The 16,057-nt window shown below is 40.8% G+C and overlaps 2 protein-coding genes across 2 annotated transcripts in view; one reads left to right on the top strand and one right to left on the bottom strand.

The window, feature by feature from the left end:
• Nucleotides 1–16,057, top strand: part of LOC309377774 (dynein light chain roadblock-type 2) — a 384,929-nt gene that overhangs the window by 322,620 nt on the left and 46,252 nt on the right. The gene's annotated exons all lie outside the window — the stretch shown is intronic.
• TNIP3 (TNFAIP3 interacting protein 3) overlaps nucleotides 1–16,057 on the bottom strand; it is a 63,303-nt gene that overhangs the window by 43,089 nt on the left and 4,157 nt on the right. The window contains exon 2 of the mRNA XM_081925523.1: nucleotides 5,849–5,951. Within this exon, the coding sequence (XP_081781649.1) occupies nucleotides 5,849–5,951 (103 nt within the window). The remainder of the gene's footprint in view (nucleotides 1–5,848; nucleotides 5,952–16,057) is intronic.

A 16,057-nucleotide genomic window follows, 5' to 3' on the forward strand; every position in this document is an offset into this window, starting at 1 on the left:
TAGGTTGGCAGGAGCAGGGACAAGCAATGGGAGCTTACCCCATCACGGGGATTCGAACCGCCGACCTTCTGATCAGCAAGTCCTAGGCTCTGTGGTTTAGTGCACAGTACCACCCGCATCCCATTGGAGAGACTAAAAATGTATTATTCAACCTACCTTAGCATTTTGTAGGAAGTTGCACTGAAAATAGAAGATATGAGGAAGGTGCCCCTCTGGTCTGCTCAGCTCTGGACTGGACTGGTGTTGCACAGAGTACCCAGGTACAGAACTATGGTCTAATTCATCCAGGTCTGGTCCACCTGGTTCCCCCAAGCAGGTCTCAGTTATACAGACCAGCATGCATGGAGCAACATGCCCTTATTATGTACCAACCTAGAATTCAATAACAACAACACCAGGCCACTGGGCACAATGGATGAACCTCCAATGATACCAGAGGTGGGAAGAAAATCAAATGTGGATATTGGTGAAAATAAAATTAAAAATGCATTATATTAGGGAAAACTGCCTTGCAAAAAAATGTGCACCTTGGGCAATGTGTAACAAAAATTTCACACAAAAATACTGATAAATTTTCATGAGATTTGTTTTGAAAGAAATTTGCAAAGTAGAAATGTGGAAAACTGAACTTAAGACTGGAAAAATTAAAAATAGAGAGAAACAAAATTGACAGATTCACCCATCCCTAGTTGTAGCGATATCCTTCCTTTAAAAGAAAAATCTGAAGAATGTTTTTTTTTTATTTGAGCCAGAATAGTTTCCACTCTGTTAAGAAACATATGTAACAACTATATCCACCACTGCACATCACCCAAATAACCTTTTTACATTTTATTTTTGGCTCTTTCTATGAGTACACAAGGATGTGGAATGGCAACTCAAGCAGTGCTCAATATAGTTGAAAACCTTCATAAATCTTCTTCTGGCAGTTTTCAGATCATTGACCTAGGAGGACATTTCCACCCTCTCTGACCAAATTCATATGAAACACAACCAACCACATCAAAGTATTCAGAGAACTCATTTTACAATTTATGTTCCCTTTTAAGATTCCTTCCTAAAGTACAGACACTATGTTCCAAACAAAACCCATGATCGTCAGACACTTTTCATATGGGCGCCCAAGTTCTTCTCCGTCTCCTTTCATCTCTACAAGCTGGGCTCTGCCTTTCATTATCATTTTTGCATTGCATCCCTTCCATTTCCAGGATTTCTCAAGTCTTTCTCTTCTTGGGCTGTATTCCTTTCTGGTGAAGAATCTGCATTTTTATAGATGATTTTTGCATACCCTTGTTCTAAGGCAGTACTGAACTGAAATATGTTGATCATTTGAAGCAAAGTGAGAGGGTGAGTCCCCCCCCCCCCACTAGCTTGGAAGAGAGATGGCCATCTAGTGGCTCACAAATGACATTTAAGTTTCCCAAAGGGAATCCAACAAGCTTAAAACACCATACTACCATGTCCCTTGTCTCACTGTTACCTGCTCAGCTTCAAATTCAGTGACCAGCTTCTAAGGCTCTTTCTGAACATGGTTTCAATAGTTATGTTGTTGTTAGCTTTACCCATCATATTTCTAGGCATCTTAAGATGCTGGTGCATGGTGCCAAAAAGGTGCATTTGTGGAACTGTTTAGAATCAAACCAGTAATTCATCCTAGAATCATAGAATCATAGAGTTGGAAGAGACCACAAGGGCCATCGAGTCGAACTCCCTGCCAAGCAGGAAACCTACCCAGGGTTGCCTCTCACCTGTCAGTATTTTGTGGGAGGGATGCAATCGCCTACCCAAAAATGTGTGTGCAATTCAAGTGGATGAAGGTTGACCAGTGCAACGTAGCTGCTGTTTTAAAAATTGCATTTTTTGTAGTTAGGGAAAGGGGAACTGCATTTAAAAGAGTAGGATAAATGAGTGACTGATGGGAAGACATATAACATATGCACAAGTGAATCAGGATGAAGGTTCAGTAAAGGGTGGGCATTGCATAATCCCCATGTACGATGTGTGCAAGCAAATCAAGATGAATCAAGGTCATCTGGAGGAGCCCCAGGATTCCAGAATATTCTCATTGAAAGCTGGTCTGTCCATATCTTCTACTGGACTAAGAGGATACAAGAAACTCTTGGAAAAGGAATTATGTTTTTGGCCTGCTTTGGATGCAACCATATCCTTATGGATGTGGGGAGGTGTATCAGCCTGTACAGCCAGTGTGGTGTAGTGGTTAAGAGCAGTGGACTCGTAATCTGGTGAACTGGGTTTGCATCTCCGCTCCTCCACGTGCAGCTGCTGGGTGACCTTGGGCTAGTCACACTTCTCTGAAGTCTCTCAGCCCCACTCATCTCACAGTTTGTTGTGGGAGAGGAAGGGAAAGGAGAATGTTAGCCGCTTTGAGACTCCTTTGGGTAGCGATAAAGCGGGATATCAAATCCAAACTCTTCTACATTGTTGTCTTCTAAAGTTTCAAGATTTATCATCTAATGTTTCTAAGGTTCCATGCACACAGACAAATAAGATACCTGAAAAGCCTTAACAGCATGTGTCAGGAATCAAACATCATATGAGAACAAATGTGCTTTTCTATTAGAGGAGCTTTCCAATAGAGTTTGCTTGTGTATGTCTTGGAGGGAAACAAAGCTGACAGCATTTATCTTGTTCTCATAAGGATTGATAGCTGAATCTTCTCTTCAAGTTATACAGTGGGCTTAACTTAAGGATAATTAAGATCACTACACCCCAAGAAAGGACTAGGATATCGCAACACACTGTAATGAAAAACCATTACAGATGCAATTACTGGTGCATGAAGCAGATGTTCACAGTCTCATTAGCTTCTCACAACAGATCACAGTCATGTGGTACCTTTTAAGCCTAGTTTTATTTACCCTGTGAAGATCTCCTGGTTTGTATAAAAAAGGGGGAAGGAAGCAGAGGGAATTTGTTTACACATAAGTCCTGAAAACAGCTTTGAAAGAGCCTTTGGGTTACAAGATGTCAGTTTATGGGATGTCATCTGAATTCTCTGCTTCAGAAATTGTAAACATTATAGAAAGGCATGCAGACCCACTGTGCTCCCAATGGGTTTGCGAAAAAGGGCCTCAGAAGAAAATCAAGAAGACTCAGATAAACACTCCAGGATCCCACCCTCAAAAACATGCAGCGAATTGTGTGATTCACCTGCCTTCTGAGGGAAATTGAAGGCAGCCAGGTATTTTTGTTCAGGCAGAAGGCAGTACAGGTTTTGTTTTGTTTTGTATTGTTCTCCCACCCCCCAAAAATACAACATGTTGTTAACTTCTTTTGAAGTAGATAGGTAGTGTGTTGCTATATGAAATCTGATCTAAGTGAACTTCAAGCACACAGGGCATAGCACATAACTTTTGCAATCTATTAAACACTTTCCCTCATATATATTTTTACTGGATTATATTCTCTCCTCCCCACCTATTTTGCATTTCAGTTTATACAAGTTATAAATAAACTGGCCTCTGTTTAACTTCACATTTCTTCACTCTAATCTCTCCTGCTTTTTTAATATCTGAGGACTGAATGTGCAATTTTCAGTTATTTCTGAGTTTAAAGCAGATATTCAGCATATAACTGGCCCAATTTATATATCCTAGATTAATATGCAATCTGGAACACAGCTATCCTTCATTTGTCATACTTCCTGAATATTGTGTCACAAAAAAACCATTTTAAAACATGTGCACTGTATTTTTAAAAAATACATATTTTAGGTTTAGATGGATGCAAAAATTCATAATAAAGGCTAAAATATGTATTTTAGGTTAAAACATTTTGGATTAGGCCATTGGCCTGATCCAGCAAGTCTTCTTATGTTCTTATGTAAAAGCTTGTCTCCTTGTTTACTTTATGTTTTTGCCTTAAATATAAACATTGTTTCTCTTTAGAGTGAAGTACATTAAAATTTGACTTTAATTTAAAAAGAACATGTAAAATAAACCAGAAGATAGTAACAACAACCACTTTGTACCACCAGAGAAGTGACCCAGCTGCATCAATAGCAGTCAGGGGTAAATAGATACAGAAGGGAATCAAGGAACAATTATTCATTTCTTTATCTAAATATTTATGTCCCACACTTCAACCCCCAAGGTGGGTCATGACATCAATTCATAGAAATGAAGCAAGGAAGCAAGCAAACAAACAAACAAAAAGAGCTGAATCTCTCCTCTCCAAGCCATGTATTAAAGCCAAAGAAATTGGGGTGAGGGTGAGGAAATAAACTAAACCAAAGCTGTGGTGGTACAAAAAGGGATGAGCATTTATCTAATCCATTTTTATCCCAAACGTCAGGACACTCTGCCCTTCACAACAACCCTATAAGGTTGAGCTGAGAGATAAAGTCCGACTTAGGTTTGTTCACTTAGCGAGCTTCATGGTTGAGTGGAGATTTGAACCCAGGGCTCCCTGATCCTAGGGCTCTCTCAAATGACCCCTTTATTAAGCTTTCATCCTGATTTGCTTCCACTAAGTTTGAGTGGAATACGAATGAATGCTCTCTGGGCAAAATGGCTGCTCTTTCCCTTCTCTTATACAATTCCATTTGAAAAGAGTTGCCTGAGAACCACTGAGAAGAGACATGAGAAATGTAACATTGTGAAATGTTCAAATAACCGAAGTCAAGTATGTAACAGCATTTTAGTAATTGTGTTGCCTCTTTAGTGGAAAGTGCCATGTTTTTTAAAAAAATTACTTTCTACGTACTAGCAATATGTTGCTTCTTATTCAAAATATCATACATGCTCCATGTATTGGTTTTTCAAGTTTCTGGAACCACTGGGCTCTTTTTCTTCTGGGTGAGAGCTAGGAATACATGAGCATGTGGTGTTATTTATGTGTCTAAGACAGAGATGGGGAACCCATGAACCTTCAGATGTTGCTGGATTACATCTCCCATAACCCTGTATCATTGACCAAGCTGGCTGGGGCTGATGAAAATCGGGGTACAACATCTGGAGGGCCACAATCTCCCCACCCCTGATCCATGCAATGCCTAGGACTTGCCAATCAGAAGGTCGGTGGTTCGAATCCCCGTGACGGGGTGAGCTCCCGTTGCTCGGTCCCAGCTACTGCCCACCTAGCAGTTCTCCGGCAGGAAGGTAAACGGCGTTTCCGTGTGCTGCTCTGATTCACCAGAAGTGGCTTAGTCCTGCTGGCCACATGACCCGGAAGCTGTCTGCGGACAAACGCCGGCTCCCTCGCCCTATAGAGTGAGATGAGCGCACAACCCCAGAGTCGGTCACGACTGGACCTAACGGTCAGGGGTACCTTTACCTTTACCTTTGCAGTGATGAGACAAAAAACTGCATCACCTATTCAGCCAGAGTGCCAAGATGAATAACCTTTATTCCAAGAAGAACTCCAAGTCACACCTGAGACCTACCTTCCTGTCTGCCACAGGAGGGAGAGAAATTGTGCAGGTTCTGGCTGCATACCTCAAAAACAGAGAACAGAACAAGATGGCCCAGCATTGCCACCATTCCTCAAAATATGAAATACCAGTGGGATAACAATCTTGCCATCAGTGACACTTAATTTTGAATCTCTGGCTTTTGATCATAGGCAAATGAGTAGCATAAAACTGGTGTATCACTGCCCCATGTGAAAGCACTGATGTGGTGATGATGGTTTAAAGTCCTGAAAAGTAATGACATTTCATACAAGTGTTTCCCCTAAAGTCAGGAAGCAACTACAGAGGGAAGATATAATGAAGTGTTTGTTCCCATCATATAAGCAATAAAGGAAGTTGTATACAACGGCACAGTACAAGTCGTGATGATTAAAAGCAGCTTGTCAAGAATGACAAAGTGGAAAGAAAGTTGCTTACGTTCAGGGGATGTGAGCTGCTCTCCAGCTTCTTGCAGGATTCCCAAGCACCACTCTTCCCTATCAGAATCCTTATTTCATCATCAAGCTCTGTGCTGTCGCATCTAGTTAAGGAAGAAGAAAAAAAACGCTTTATCTTTTGAAACTGACAAATATGCATCAAGTATAGAAATGCTACTCTTTCCTAATAATCCACAATATTTTCAATCATCAATGCTATTTGCTAAATCTTATTTTTGGATTTTCATCCAGCTCAAAAAAGTTAATCTGCTAGGTAAAAGAAGAGCAACTCTGAAAAGCTCACCTGTTAATTAAAAGATGACCTTTTCTAGGAGAAATATGTAAATTAGGGTGTATAAATAGAGAACAAGGGGAAGGAAAGACTAAAAGCTCCTTCCTGGCCTTATGACTAAGGCCAGGAATATCATGAATACTTTTGATTTTAAAATGCATATAAACTATTACTAAACTGAATTAAAATGTTTATTAAAATATTCACTAAAAAGGAATAAACATATATAAGTATTGTAAGTTTTCTGATTTGGTGTATTTTTCTGTTAAAATTTTGGCAATTATGCACACAGGTATATATAAACACACTTGGATAAGAACTATTTGTTATAAAATAGTTTTGAAAGAGATGGCTATGGAAGCAGCTGGTGTTGCTGGCTCTTGAAATTATTAACAAAATATCTGGATCCTGGGACACAATCCATGACAGGACCAGCAATGGAGCAAGGAGTAAAACCAAAGTTTCAATCAGTTTTATGAGTTGGAAGTCTAGGGGCAGAAACCAGCCCCAAAGTTGTCTGTTCACCTGTTTGAGAGAAAAGAAACCAGGCTTTTAAAATCTTCCCCACCTTAATTGGAAACCCTAGGAAGAACTGAAGCACAGCGAGATGTGTGGAGGCTGTTGACGTGAAGTTGCTTCTTCTAAATGAGTGCTACTAAATTATCCTCCAATCGATGTGCTAATTATTTTCAGGGGATATCACTGAAGTTTTTATCAAACTAGTTCAGAGTACTAATTTACCCAGCTCATACGGGTAAATATTAAGAGGGCAGTGTATTTTAAGCATGTATTATTAAGTGAAATATTAGATTGTGCTCAACTGACAATTATTTCAGTGGTATGACCAGTAAAACTACATTCTGTCATGTAACAAGTACCAGAGTCTAAAAAGCTGGATGTGGCTTCAGAGGAAAAGCAAGGCCATCTGTTGAATGTGGCTACAGGAGGAAAAGGGGGAAACTAATCCAATCCCTTCCCATCACCTGGGGTTGATTCATACCTGAAAGGTTGAAGAAGGTGACAAAATAAAATTCAGATTAGAGAAAAAGATTTGAACCTGGGTTTCTGTAGCCAACGCTCTCTGCAATGTATTGCAATTCACTGGCAGTGCACTGTGAATACCTCTCTGTCATGAAAGTTACAGCTCAATCTCACACAGAGAGAAATATGGCACTCATCTACCGTTTTAACTTAACTTGACTTGACTAATAAAATTGCATGCCTGGGAACAATGCAAAAATAAATTGCAAGATAAACTTCAGAAACATGTGCTTTAAGATCCCGGAGGTTATATGTTTTGTGACTCACTTTTTTATTCGTTAATTAGGATTTTTACATGACTCTCAACATGAGCCAGGAGTACAGTCATCATCGCTACTCTCTCATCCATGTCCATCAGGAGCATGTGGTTCAACTTCACACAGCTTGTCAGCATGCCTAATGCACAAAATGTAATTCTCCTGCACAGTATCGTGTACTGTGCTGCATTAAGTAGGCCTGATGACATTTGGAAGCAGTCAGAGGTTAAATTATGAAAGCAGTCACTCAGCTGAGATAAGACTGAACTGAACACTGTTTACATAATGAGTGAGCACAATTTGTAGACTGGCACCTTAATCCTATATGGATTTTTTAAAAATAAGCAATCCCTGATTATTTCTAACCTGTAGGTAGAATGGGGACACAGGAGCTTATGCAATGAAATGTCTTGAGCTGCTGACAGGGAAGTTTTTGATTCCTCAAATCTTGCTTCAGTTCTGGTGTAGTGGTTAGAGTGTTGGACTAGGGCCATGGCCAGGGCAACCTGGGTTCAAATACCCACTCAGTCATGAAGCTTGGGAGGCGAAATTGAGCCTCTCAGATGAGCTTCCATTATGTAGTTGTTTTGAGGATAAAATGGAGGGTGATGAATCATGCTGCCTTGAGCTCCAACGAGGAAAAGCAGGATGTAAATGTAAATGTAGTAAATAAATAATTTGGTAGCCATAGCCAAGCTGCTTCTAGCCTCAGTTCCTGATCTGCAGTGTGGGTACAATAATACTGACCTACGCGCTGTGGGTTGAACCACAGAGCCTAGGACTTGCCGATCAGAAGGTCGGCGGTTCGAATCCCCGTGATGGGGTGAGCTCCTGTTGCTCGGTCCCTGCTCCTGCCAACCTAGCAGTTCAAAAGCACGTCAAAGTGCAAGTAGATCAATAGGTATCGCTCCAGCGGGAAGTTAAACGGTGTTTCCGTGCGCCACCCGCGTCCCTTCTAGGTTCAGTACCCTACCTTAAAAGGACAGGCCTAGCCCAAGACAAAATGCACGTATTTTGGCAAAACAAAGCAAAATAACAGGCTAGTGTCTCAAAACTGTGCATGCCCACCTATCTTTCAACAGGAGCAAGCAACTCCACGATGAATATGTGGACGTTCCCAGATAAAAACAATGCGTAACAAAGAGGAGAGATTTGGGGTAGGGCACATAAATTGCACCAACAAAGACTGAAGAAAGGACAAGTTATGAGATGAGATTGCCATACCGCTGAAGTCTAGAGGACTGGGCATATGCCACAGAGGAAGGCCAGCATTTTAAAGGGCCATGCCCTTTCATGTGATCACTCCTGGGGAGGGGATGTGCAGCTAAGAACTTTTTCATCCAATCTGAAAGAATGATTAAAAAGGCTTCCTCGATAAAGGAGGTTGGAGTCCAGTTTGCAAGTAGGGATGACACTTCATTTACTTTCCTGATTACTTAATTTAACAGGTGCAATCCAGGAAATTCCCACTCTGCCTTGTAAAGGTTTGAATTACGTAACACCTTCTCAACCAGGAAATATTCCTTTCCTTCTCCAGGTAACATTTTAAGGACTTCTGCCTTAGCAAATATACATGTAAATCATTTCCTTTACTAGACAGTCCTGAACTTTTTGAATCGTGTCAGAACCACCAGCAAAACAATGTGTGGGGCACAATGGCTTCAAAACAGTTTGCTAACATGGGACAAAAATAGGAGAAAATCCTACTATGCTGGCTCCAGCTGTTCTCCAAACCTCTGGCGGGTAAAAGATTTGTGATGGGTGATCTAAAGAGATGCCTGACACTCAAATAAGTTAGGCTTACAATCTGGACAAGAAAATTGGCTTCCAGGTGGAAAAATCAAAATTGGAAACAGAACTGTTAGATCCCAAAACTAAGATACTATCAAGAATGTATAACTTGCTGTTGAAATGGAATACTCAGGATGAAACGGTGAAATCTGCTATGATAAAATGGGCACAAGATGTCGGACATAACATTATGTTGGCTGACTGGGAACAGTTATGGACCACAGGTATGAAATTTACGGCATGTAATGCCTTAAGAGAGAATATTATGAAAATGGTATACAGGTGGTACATGACACCAGTCAAGCTTGCAAAAATATATCATTTGCCCGATAATAAGAGTTGGAAATGTAAAGAAAATGAAGGTACATTCTTTCACCTTTGGGGACGTGCCCAAGGATTAAGGCTTTCTGGGAGATGATCTATAATGAAATGAAAAAGGTATTTAAATATACCTTTCTGAAGAAACCAGAGGCCTTTCTCCTGGGCATGGTCGGCCAATTGGTGCCAAAGAAGGACAGAACTTTCTTTATGTATGCTACAACAGCAGCAAGAATACTTATTGCAAAGTATTGGAAGACACAAGAACTACCCACTCTGGAAGAATGGTAGATGAAGGTGATGGACTATATGGAACTGGCGGAAATGACTGGCAGAATCCGAGACCAGGGAGAAGAGACGGTGGAGGAAGATTGGAAGAAATTTAAAGACTATTTACAGAAGTATTGCAAGATCAATGAATGTTAGAATGATGTTGGAATGAATTTATGTGACTCTAGCAGAAATGTAACAAAGATTTAAGAAAAATAGACTGTTAATTGGTGAAAGGAAGGAAAGTAAACTTATATTAGTATCAAGAAAAATTCTCAGGACAAAAATTTGAAAAGAGGGGAAGGATTTGCTGAAATGGATAATTGACTTAGAATACAAGAAAGGGAGGTGTGAGGAGGTCAGGGAAATAAGCTAATGAAAGGAAAGTAATGGGAAGTTTTGTTATATTGTTTCCTTTTTCTTTTCTTTTTCTTCTTGATTCTTCTTTTTGCTTACTGATTTTTCTTTTTTCCTTTTTGTATTTTATTTTTTTCTTGATTAAAAGGATGGTTTCTTTTATTTCTCTTTTTGTACTTCTAAAACTTTAATAAATATTTTATTAAAAATAAAATAAAATAAATAGATGCCTGACAGACCAATGGATCTGTTAGAACCACTACTGCCTATGCTGCCTATGTGCTACTCTCCCAGAGACCTCTTTTTTTACATAGAGAAAACCAGTGGCCTAGACATGCAACACATTTTTAATTACAATTTAAAATATTTTAAAGCTGCTTCTCTGGGCAAATGTCCATCCAAAGTAACTTAAACTAAAAATGAATAAATCATAAGAATAGAAGAATACATTTTTTAAAATAAAAAAAAAACCTTATAACTAATACTCTGCAACACTCCCATTAAAAAATATATTACAAAAGAATGTAATTCTGACCATCACCCACCTAAGAAATATCAGCCCTGGAAGGTCAGTTGAGGGGGGAAAGTTATCTAAAAAGCTTTTGTAAAAAAGCTTTCTAAGAAAACTACAGTTGCTTGCACCATTCCATGTTTCGGTAAACCAGTTAAGATCAATTCAGATAACACTTTTTCTGCAGGGAAGGTACTTCCTTGTAGGAAGCAACACAAAGCAACATATAGATATCCACAGCTATAGATAACCAGCCATATAGATTTTATACTGTTAGCTATGCAGAAACATTTTTTGGGCAAGTAACAGAACATGTGTGAAGCTGTTCTTAGTCTCTAAGTTTTCTTTAATGAAATGTACAGTGGTTCCTTGAGTTACAAACACCTTGGGTTACAAGCACTTCGGGTTACAGACTCCGCTAACCCGGAAGTAGTACCTTGGGTTAAGAACTTTACCTCAGGATGAGAACAGAAATCACATGGTGGTGGCGGGAGGCCCCATTAGCTAAAGTGGTACCTCAGGTTAAGAACAGTTTCAGGTTAAGAACGGACCTGTGGAACAAATCAAGTTCATATCCAGAGGTACCACTGTATATGTAAAAACAATACTGCAGTACTTATTTTTAAAGTCTAGAGGGCACTCACAATTTAGTCAGGAAAGCACTTTACCTAAACAACCGAACTATTATTTAAAGACATTCTAAGGTGAATTAAAAAACGAAAGTATTTGCCTCCCAATTGCTGTGAGCAGATTTCTGCTTCATTATGTTTGTGACTAGATAACCAAACTCTATATTCATCAAAAAATTCAAAGATGGTTTCTGTTTGGGGATATGAGAACATATTCTTTTCTAAAGCCAGGGGCCTGACTTTCAGTGCAATTGAAAATATTTCTTAAAAGCCTTTGGACAATTATGCAGTATTTGAGTTGCAACTTTTTTCTAGCTGGGCTCCTCTGCTTGGAACAGCTCAGCTGCATGACTAGTTAAAATTTTATAGGTGAAGCTTCTCTCAAATGCAGTTATTACAGTAAGCTTCACCTCTTACTTTGTGCTTGTTATGCAACCGTTAGTTTCAAACACTGGAATTACAAGGGTGGGTGGAACAAAACTACATAGCATTTTCTATTTTGGAAATATCAGCCATGAAAGAGAGGAACTTTGGAAGTGATTGTCACCCCAAAACCAAACAAGTCTGTTTTTTTCTAACATCCCAGTCTTATGCATGCTTCTCTGCGTGTTCATATGTTTCCAAACGGGATCAGTAGTCCTCATGCATACAGGTTTTTGGAAAATCCATATAGCACCATTGACATCAGAATACCAGCCTGCATTTTTCACTCATTTAATCTGAATTTTTAAATTCAATCTCCACCTTTTCCAGGCAGGTCTGGGACACACTCTCTGCCTGAAACCCTGAAGAATCATAGAATTGAGGAGTTGGAAGGTAACCTGAGGATCTTGTAGTCCAACCCCCTGCAATGTAGGAGCCACTGCCAATCAAGGTAGACCATCAGTGCTGGTGCCAGACTATTCAAAAAATTCTAATGTATGAATTACTTCCCAAAAAATGATACAAATTTTTCAAAATATACAATAAAAGTAAAATATTATCTTTATGATATAACAAAAAACTAATACGTATAAAAATGGGCTCCTCAAAGGTCAGTACTGTACTCCTCTGAGGTCTGCATCATAGGTGGCTGCCTTAAATGGCCTAATCATAGCACCAGCCATATTATTATTATTATTATTATTATTATTATTATTATTATTATTATTATTTGTACCCCGCCCATCTGGCTGGGTTTCCCCAGCCACTCTGGGCGGCTTCCAACAAAGATTAAAAATACATTAAAATGTCACACATTAAAAACTTCCCTGAACAGGGCTGCCTTCACATGTCTTCTAAATGTCAGGTAGTTGTTTATCTCTTTGACATCTGGTGTGAGGGCATTCCACAGAGTGGGTGCCACTACTGAGAAGGCCCTCTGGCTGGTTCCCTGTAGCTTTGCTTCTCACAGTGAGGGAACCGCCAGAAGGCCCTCGGCGCTGGACCTCAGCATCCGGGCAGAATGATGGGGGTGGAGATACTCCTTCAGGTATACTGGGCAGAGGCCGTTTAGGGCTTTAAAGGTCAACACCAACACTTTGAATTGTGCTCAGAAATGTACTGGGAGCCAATGTAGGTCTTTCAAGACTGGTGTTATGTGGTCTCAGCGGCTGCCCCAGTCACCAGTCTAGCTGCCACATTCTGGATTAGTTGTAGTTTCTGGGTCACCTTCAAAGGTAGCCCCATGCAGAGTGCATTGCAGTAGTCCAAGCAGGAGAGAACTAGAGCATACACCACTCTGGCAATACAATCCATGGGCAGGTAGGGTCTCAGCCTGCATATCAGGTGGAGCTGGTAGACAGCTGCCCTGGATACAGACAATACAGAGCTAGATGGACCAACAGACTGACTTGGAATAACACAGCTTCCTATGTTGCTGTGTGCCCTTGTCCTGAAGAAATGTGAAAAGTTAAGGAAAAATTAAAATATTGCAACCGACCCATTTGCAAGGTCTCAACATTTACAGTACTGAGTGGAGATCTTGGAGCACTCTAAGTCCCTGTGACTGTGTCACAAGTGAAGGGGAAAGCCTGCCTGCCTGCCTGCCTGCCTGCCTGCCTGCCTGCCTGCCTGCCACATGGTGCTTTTTGGCAGATGCAGAGGAAGTGCCATGGCACTCTGTGTAGGTCAGAGCTAGTAAAGGTGCAATCCAGTGCAAACGTATACAGATGAATGTCCCACTGAGATCAATGGGCTTACTTGGACATGTATTTGCAAATATATTAGAAATCTCTTCATTGACTCGTCTGCAAGTGAACTTGAGGTTGTTCTGGCAATGGCACAGAAGACAAGTGACAGTTTCTTACATCTGGGAGGTCGCGAGTCTTAGCTCTCAGCTGCTTAGAAAGGCCAGCACAACAAGCAATAAAACAACACAGGCCACTGCTACTGCTGCCAGGTGTATACACTGGCTGTCTTTATCAACAAGAAAGGTAACAGGAAATTTTCTTCCCAGAAGTGATACAGATTTTTATTCGCTGAAACTATTATAAATCTGAATTAAGAAGTTTGTCCATTTTATAAAACATACACGTCACAGTGTGTACACAGTTCCACTCTAGGAAGGTGATTTCCCACAGGGGCTGCTTATTAAAGTTGCAACCTCCATCTGAGTAATACTGTTACAACCTGACATTATCGCTTCAGGCAAAGGCAGGCATCTGGGTGCAGCCCTACCTCCACCTGAGTGTGTGCTTGCCTGCACAGAGAAACGTGTGAAGTGGAATCTAAACCTCAGATCTGCACTGAGATAAGAAGAGTTGACAGCAACATTGGAAGAGAAGTGGCAAGAGTATCCATGGGAGTATAACTGAAGTTACATTTCAAACTGCTACACCTCAAAGGTGCAACTGTGTGACTGAACCAAAGAAACAATTACATTTTCCTGCAGATTAATGGCAAAATAGAATTTTTATCTTTAGCTATCCAAACAACCTGAATTCATCTGTGAAGACTGCTGAGTGCAGAAAATCTTGCATGTGCTCTGGTTAAAGCCAATAGACTTCCACCCACCTTTAGTCCCAAACGGAAAAAATGGGCAGTTTTATTTTTGTTTTACAATATGAGTCATTTCTCTCTCTCTCTCTCGTTCTCTCTCTCATCCCCCACCCTTGTTTTCTCTCTGGCTTTCTCCTCGTCCCCAAAACAAATAGGAACAAGCTGAGTACAGTGGTACCTCGGGTTAAGTACTTAATTCGTTCTGGAGGACCGTACGTAACCTGAAACTGTTCTTAACCTGAAGCACCACTTTAGCTAATGGGGCCTCCTGCTGCTGCCGTGCCACTGGAGCACTATTTCTGTTCTCATCCTGAAGCAAAGTGCTTAACCTGAAGCACTATTTCTGGGTTAATGAAGTCTGTAACCTGAAGCGTATGTAACCTGAGGTACCACTGTATAGTGCTGCTGCTACTAACATAGCCCACCTTAATTTGGAGAACACAACCTAATTGTAATTGTAATCATAACCATAACCTACCCATGATTTGAAGTGCAATGGACTAAGTTATCTTTATAAATTTCTCCCCACCACTTAATTTTGATAACATCCTTAAGGTAGAGAATGATTGCTAACTGTATTTGGACTTTGACCCCTGCCAGGACTTAACTGGTGACATGACTCATCTGGGGTTAGCTTCAATATCAATTTTCAAAGCAAGGTTTTAATTCTGGAACATGTTAAGTAAGAATATAGGGAGGGGTGTAATAATAATAATAATAATAATAATAATAATAATAATAATAATAATAATAATAATAAAGCACTCTGGGCAGCTTCCAACAAATTATAAAACAACAGTAACCATTGAGTTACCGGTACTTTACCATTGGGTAAATATGCAGAGGTCCTGCATGCCTAGGATAAGGGTAAAGGGTTTCCACATGAGAGAATGAGCCCTAGCCTTCTAGAATCTGACCACTGCTCTCAATACCCACTTTTTGCACTGGTTCCTGGGAAGACAAAATGCAGGTAGGCTGTATATACTATCATAGGTGGGATATAAATGGAGCTTGGTTGCACAGAGACAGCTCTGTTCAAATAGGAAATGGGAAAAACTTGTTCTGTGCCATCCTTGTGATCAGCTCACTCATGAAGTACCACAAGGTTTAATGATGAACAAGGGCTTCTAAAGAGGGCATACAGCCTTACCCACCCTAACTGTGTCTCATCTTGAGAGGAAATGAATTCCAGAGACAAGGGGCCTGACACATGCTTTTGTCACCGTGGGTGGGTATTTCAGGCAAAGGATTCTTGAAGCTGTTATTACAGTGGTGGCGGCGCTAGTGGTGGGACATAGAACAAAACAGATTTGTGGTTGCCTGCCTTGAAGAATTGTAAGCCATTCTAGTCCAACCCCTTGTTTGAGACAGGAAATCCAGAACTAGAGCTTCCTCAACAGATGGCTATTCAGCCTGCTTGAAGCCATCCAGTAGCAGGAAGCTCACCCGCCACCTCCCTAGGTGATTGCTTCCAATTTGGACTGCTCTTTCCATCAAAAATGCGGGACGCAGGTGGCGCTGTGGGTTAAAGCCTCAGTGCCTAGGACTTGCCAATCGAAAGGTCGGCAGTTCGAATCCCTGCGGCGGGGTGCGCTCCCACTGCTCGGTCCCAGCGCCTGCCAACCTAGCAGTTCGAAAGCACCTCCAGGTGCAAGTAGACAAAATAGGGACCGCTTACCAGCGGGAAGGTAAATGGCGTTTCCGTGTGCGGCTCTGGCTCGCCAGATGCAGCTTTGTCACGCTGGCCACGTGACCCGGAAGTGTC

The sequence above is a fragment of the Podarcis melisellensis genome (assembly GCF_964234715.1).
Source record: "Podarcis melisellensis genome assembly, chromosome: 9".
NCBI classification, from domain to species: domain Eukaryota; kingdom Metazoa; phylum Chordata; class Lepidosauria; order Squamata; family Lacertidae; genus Podarcis; species Podarcis melisellensis.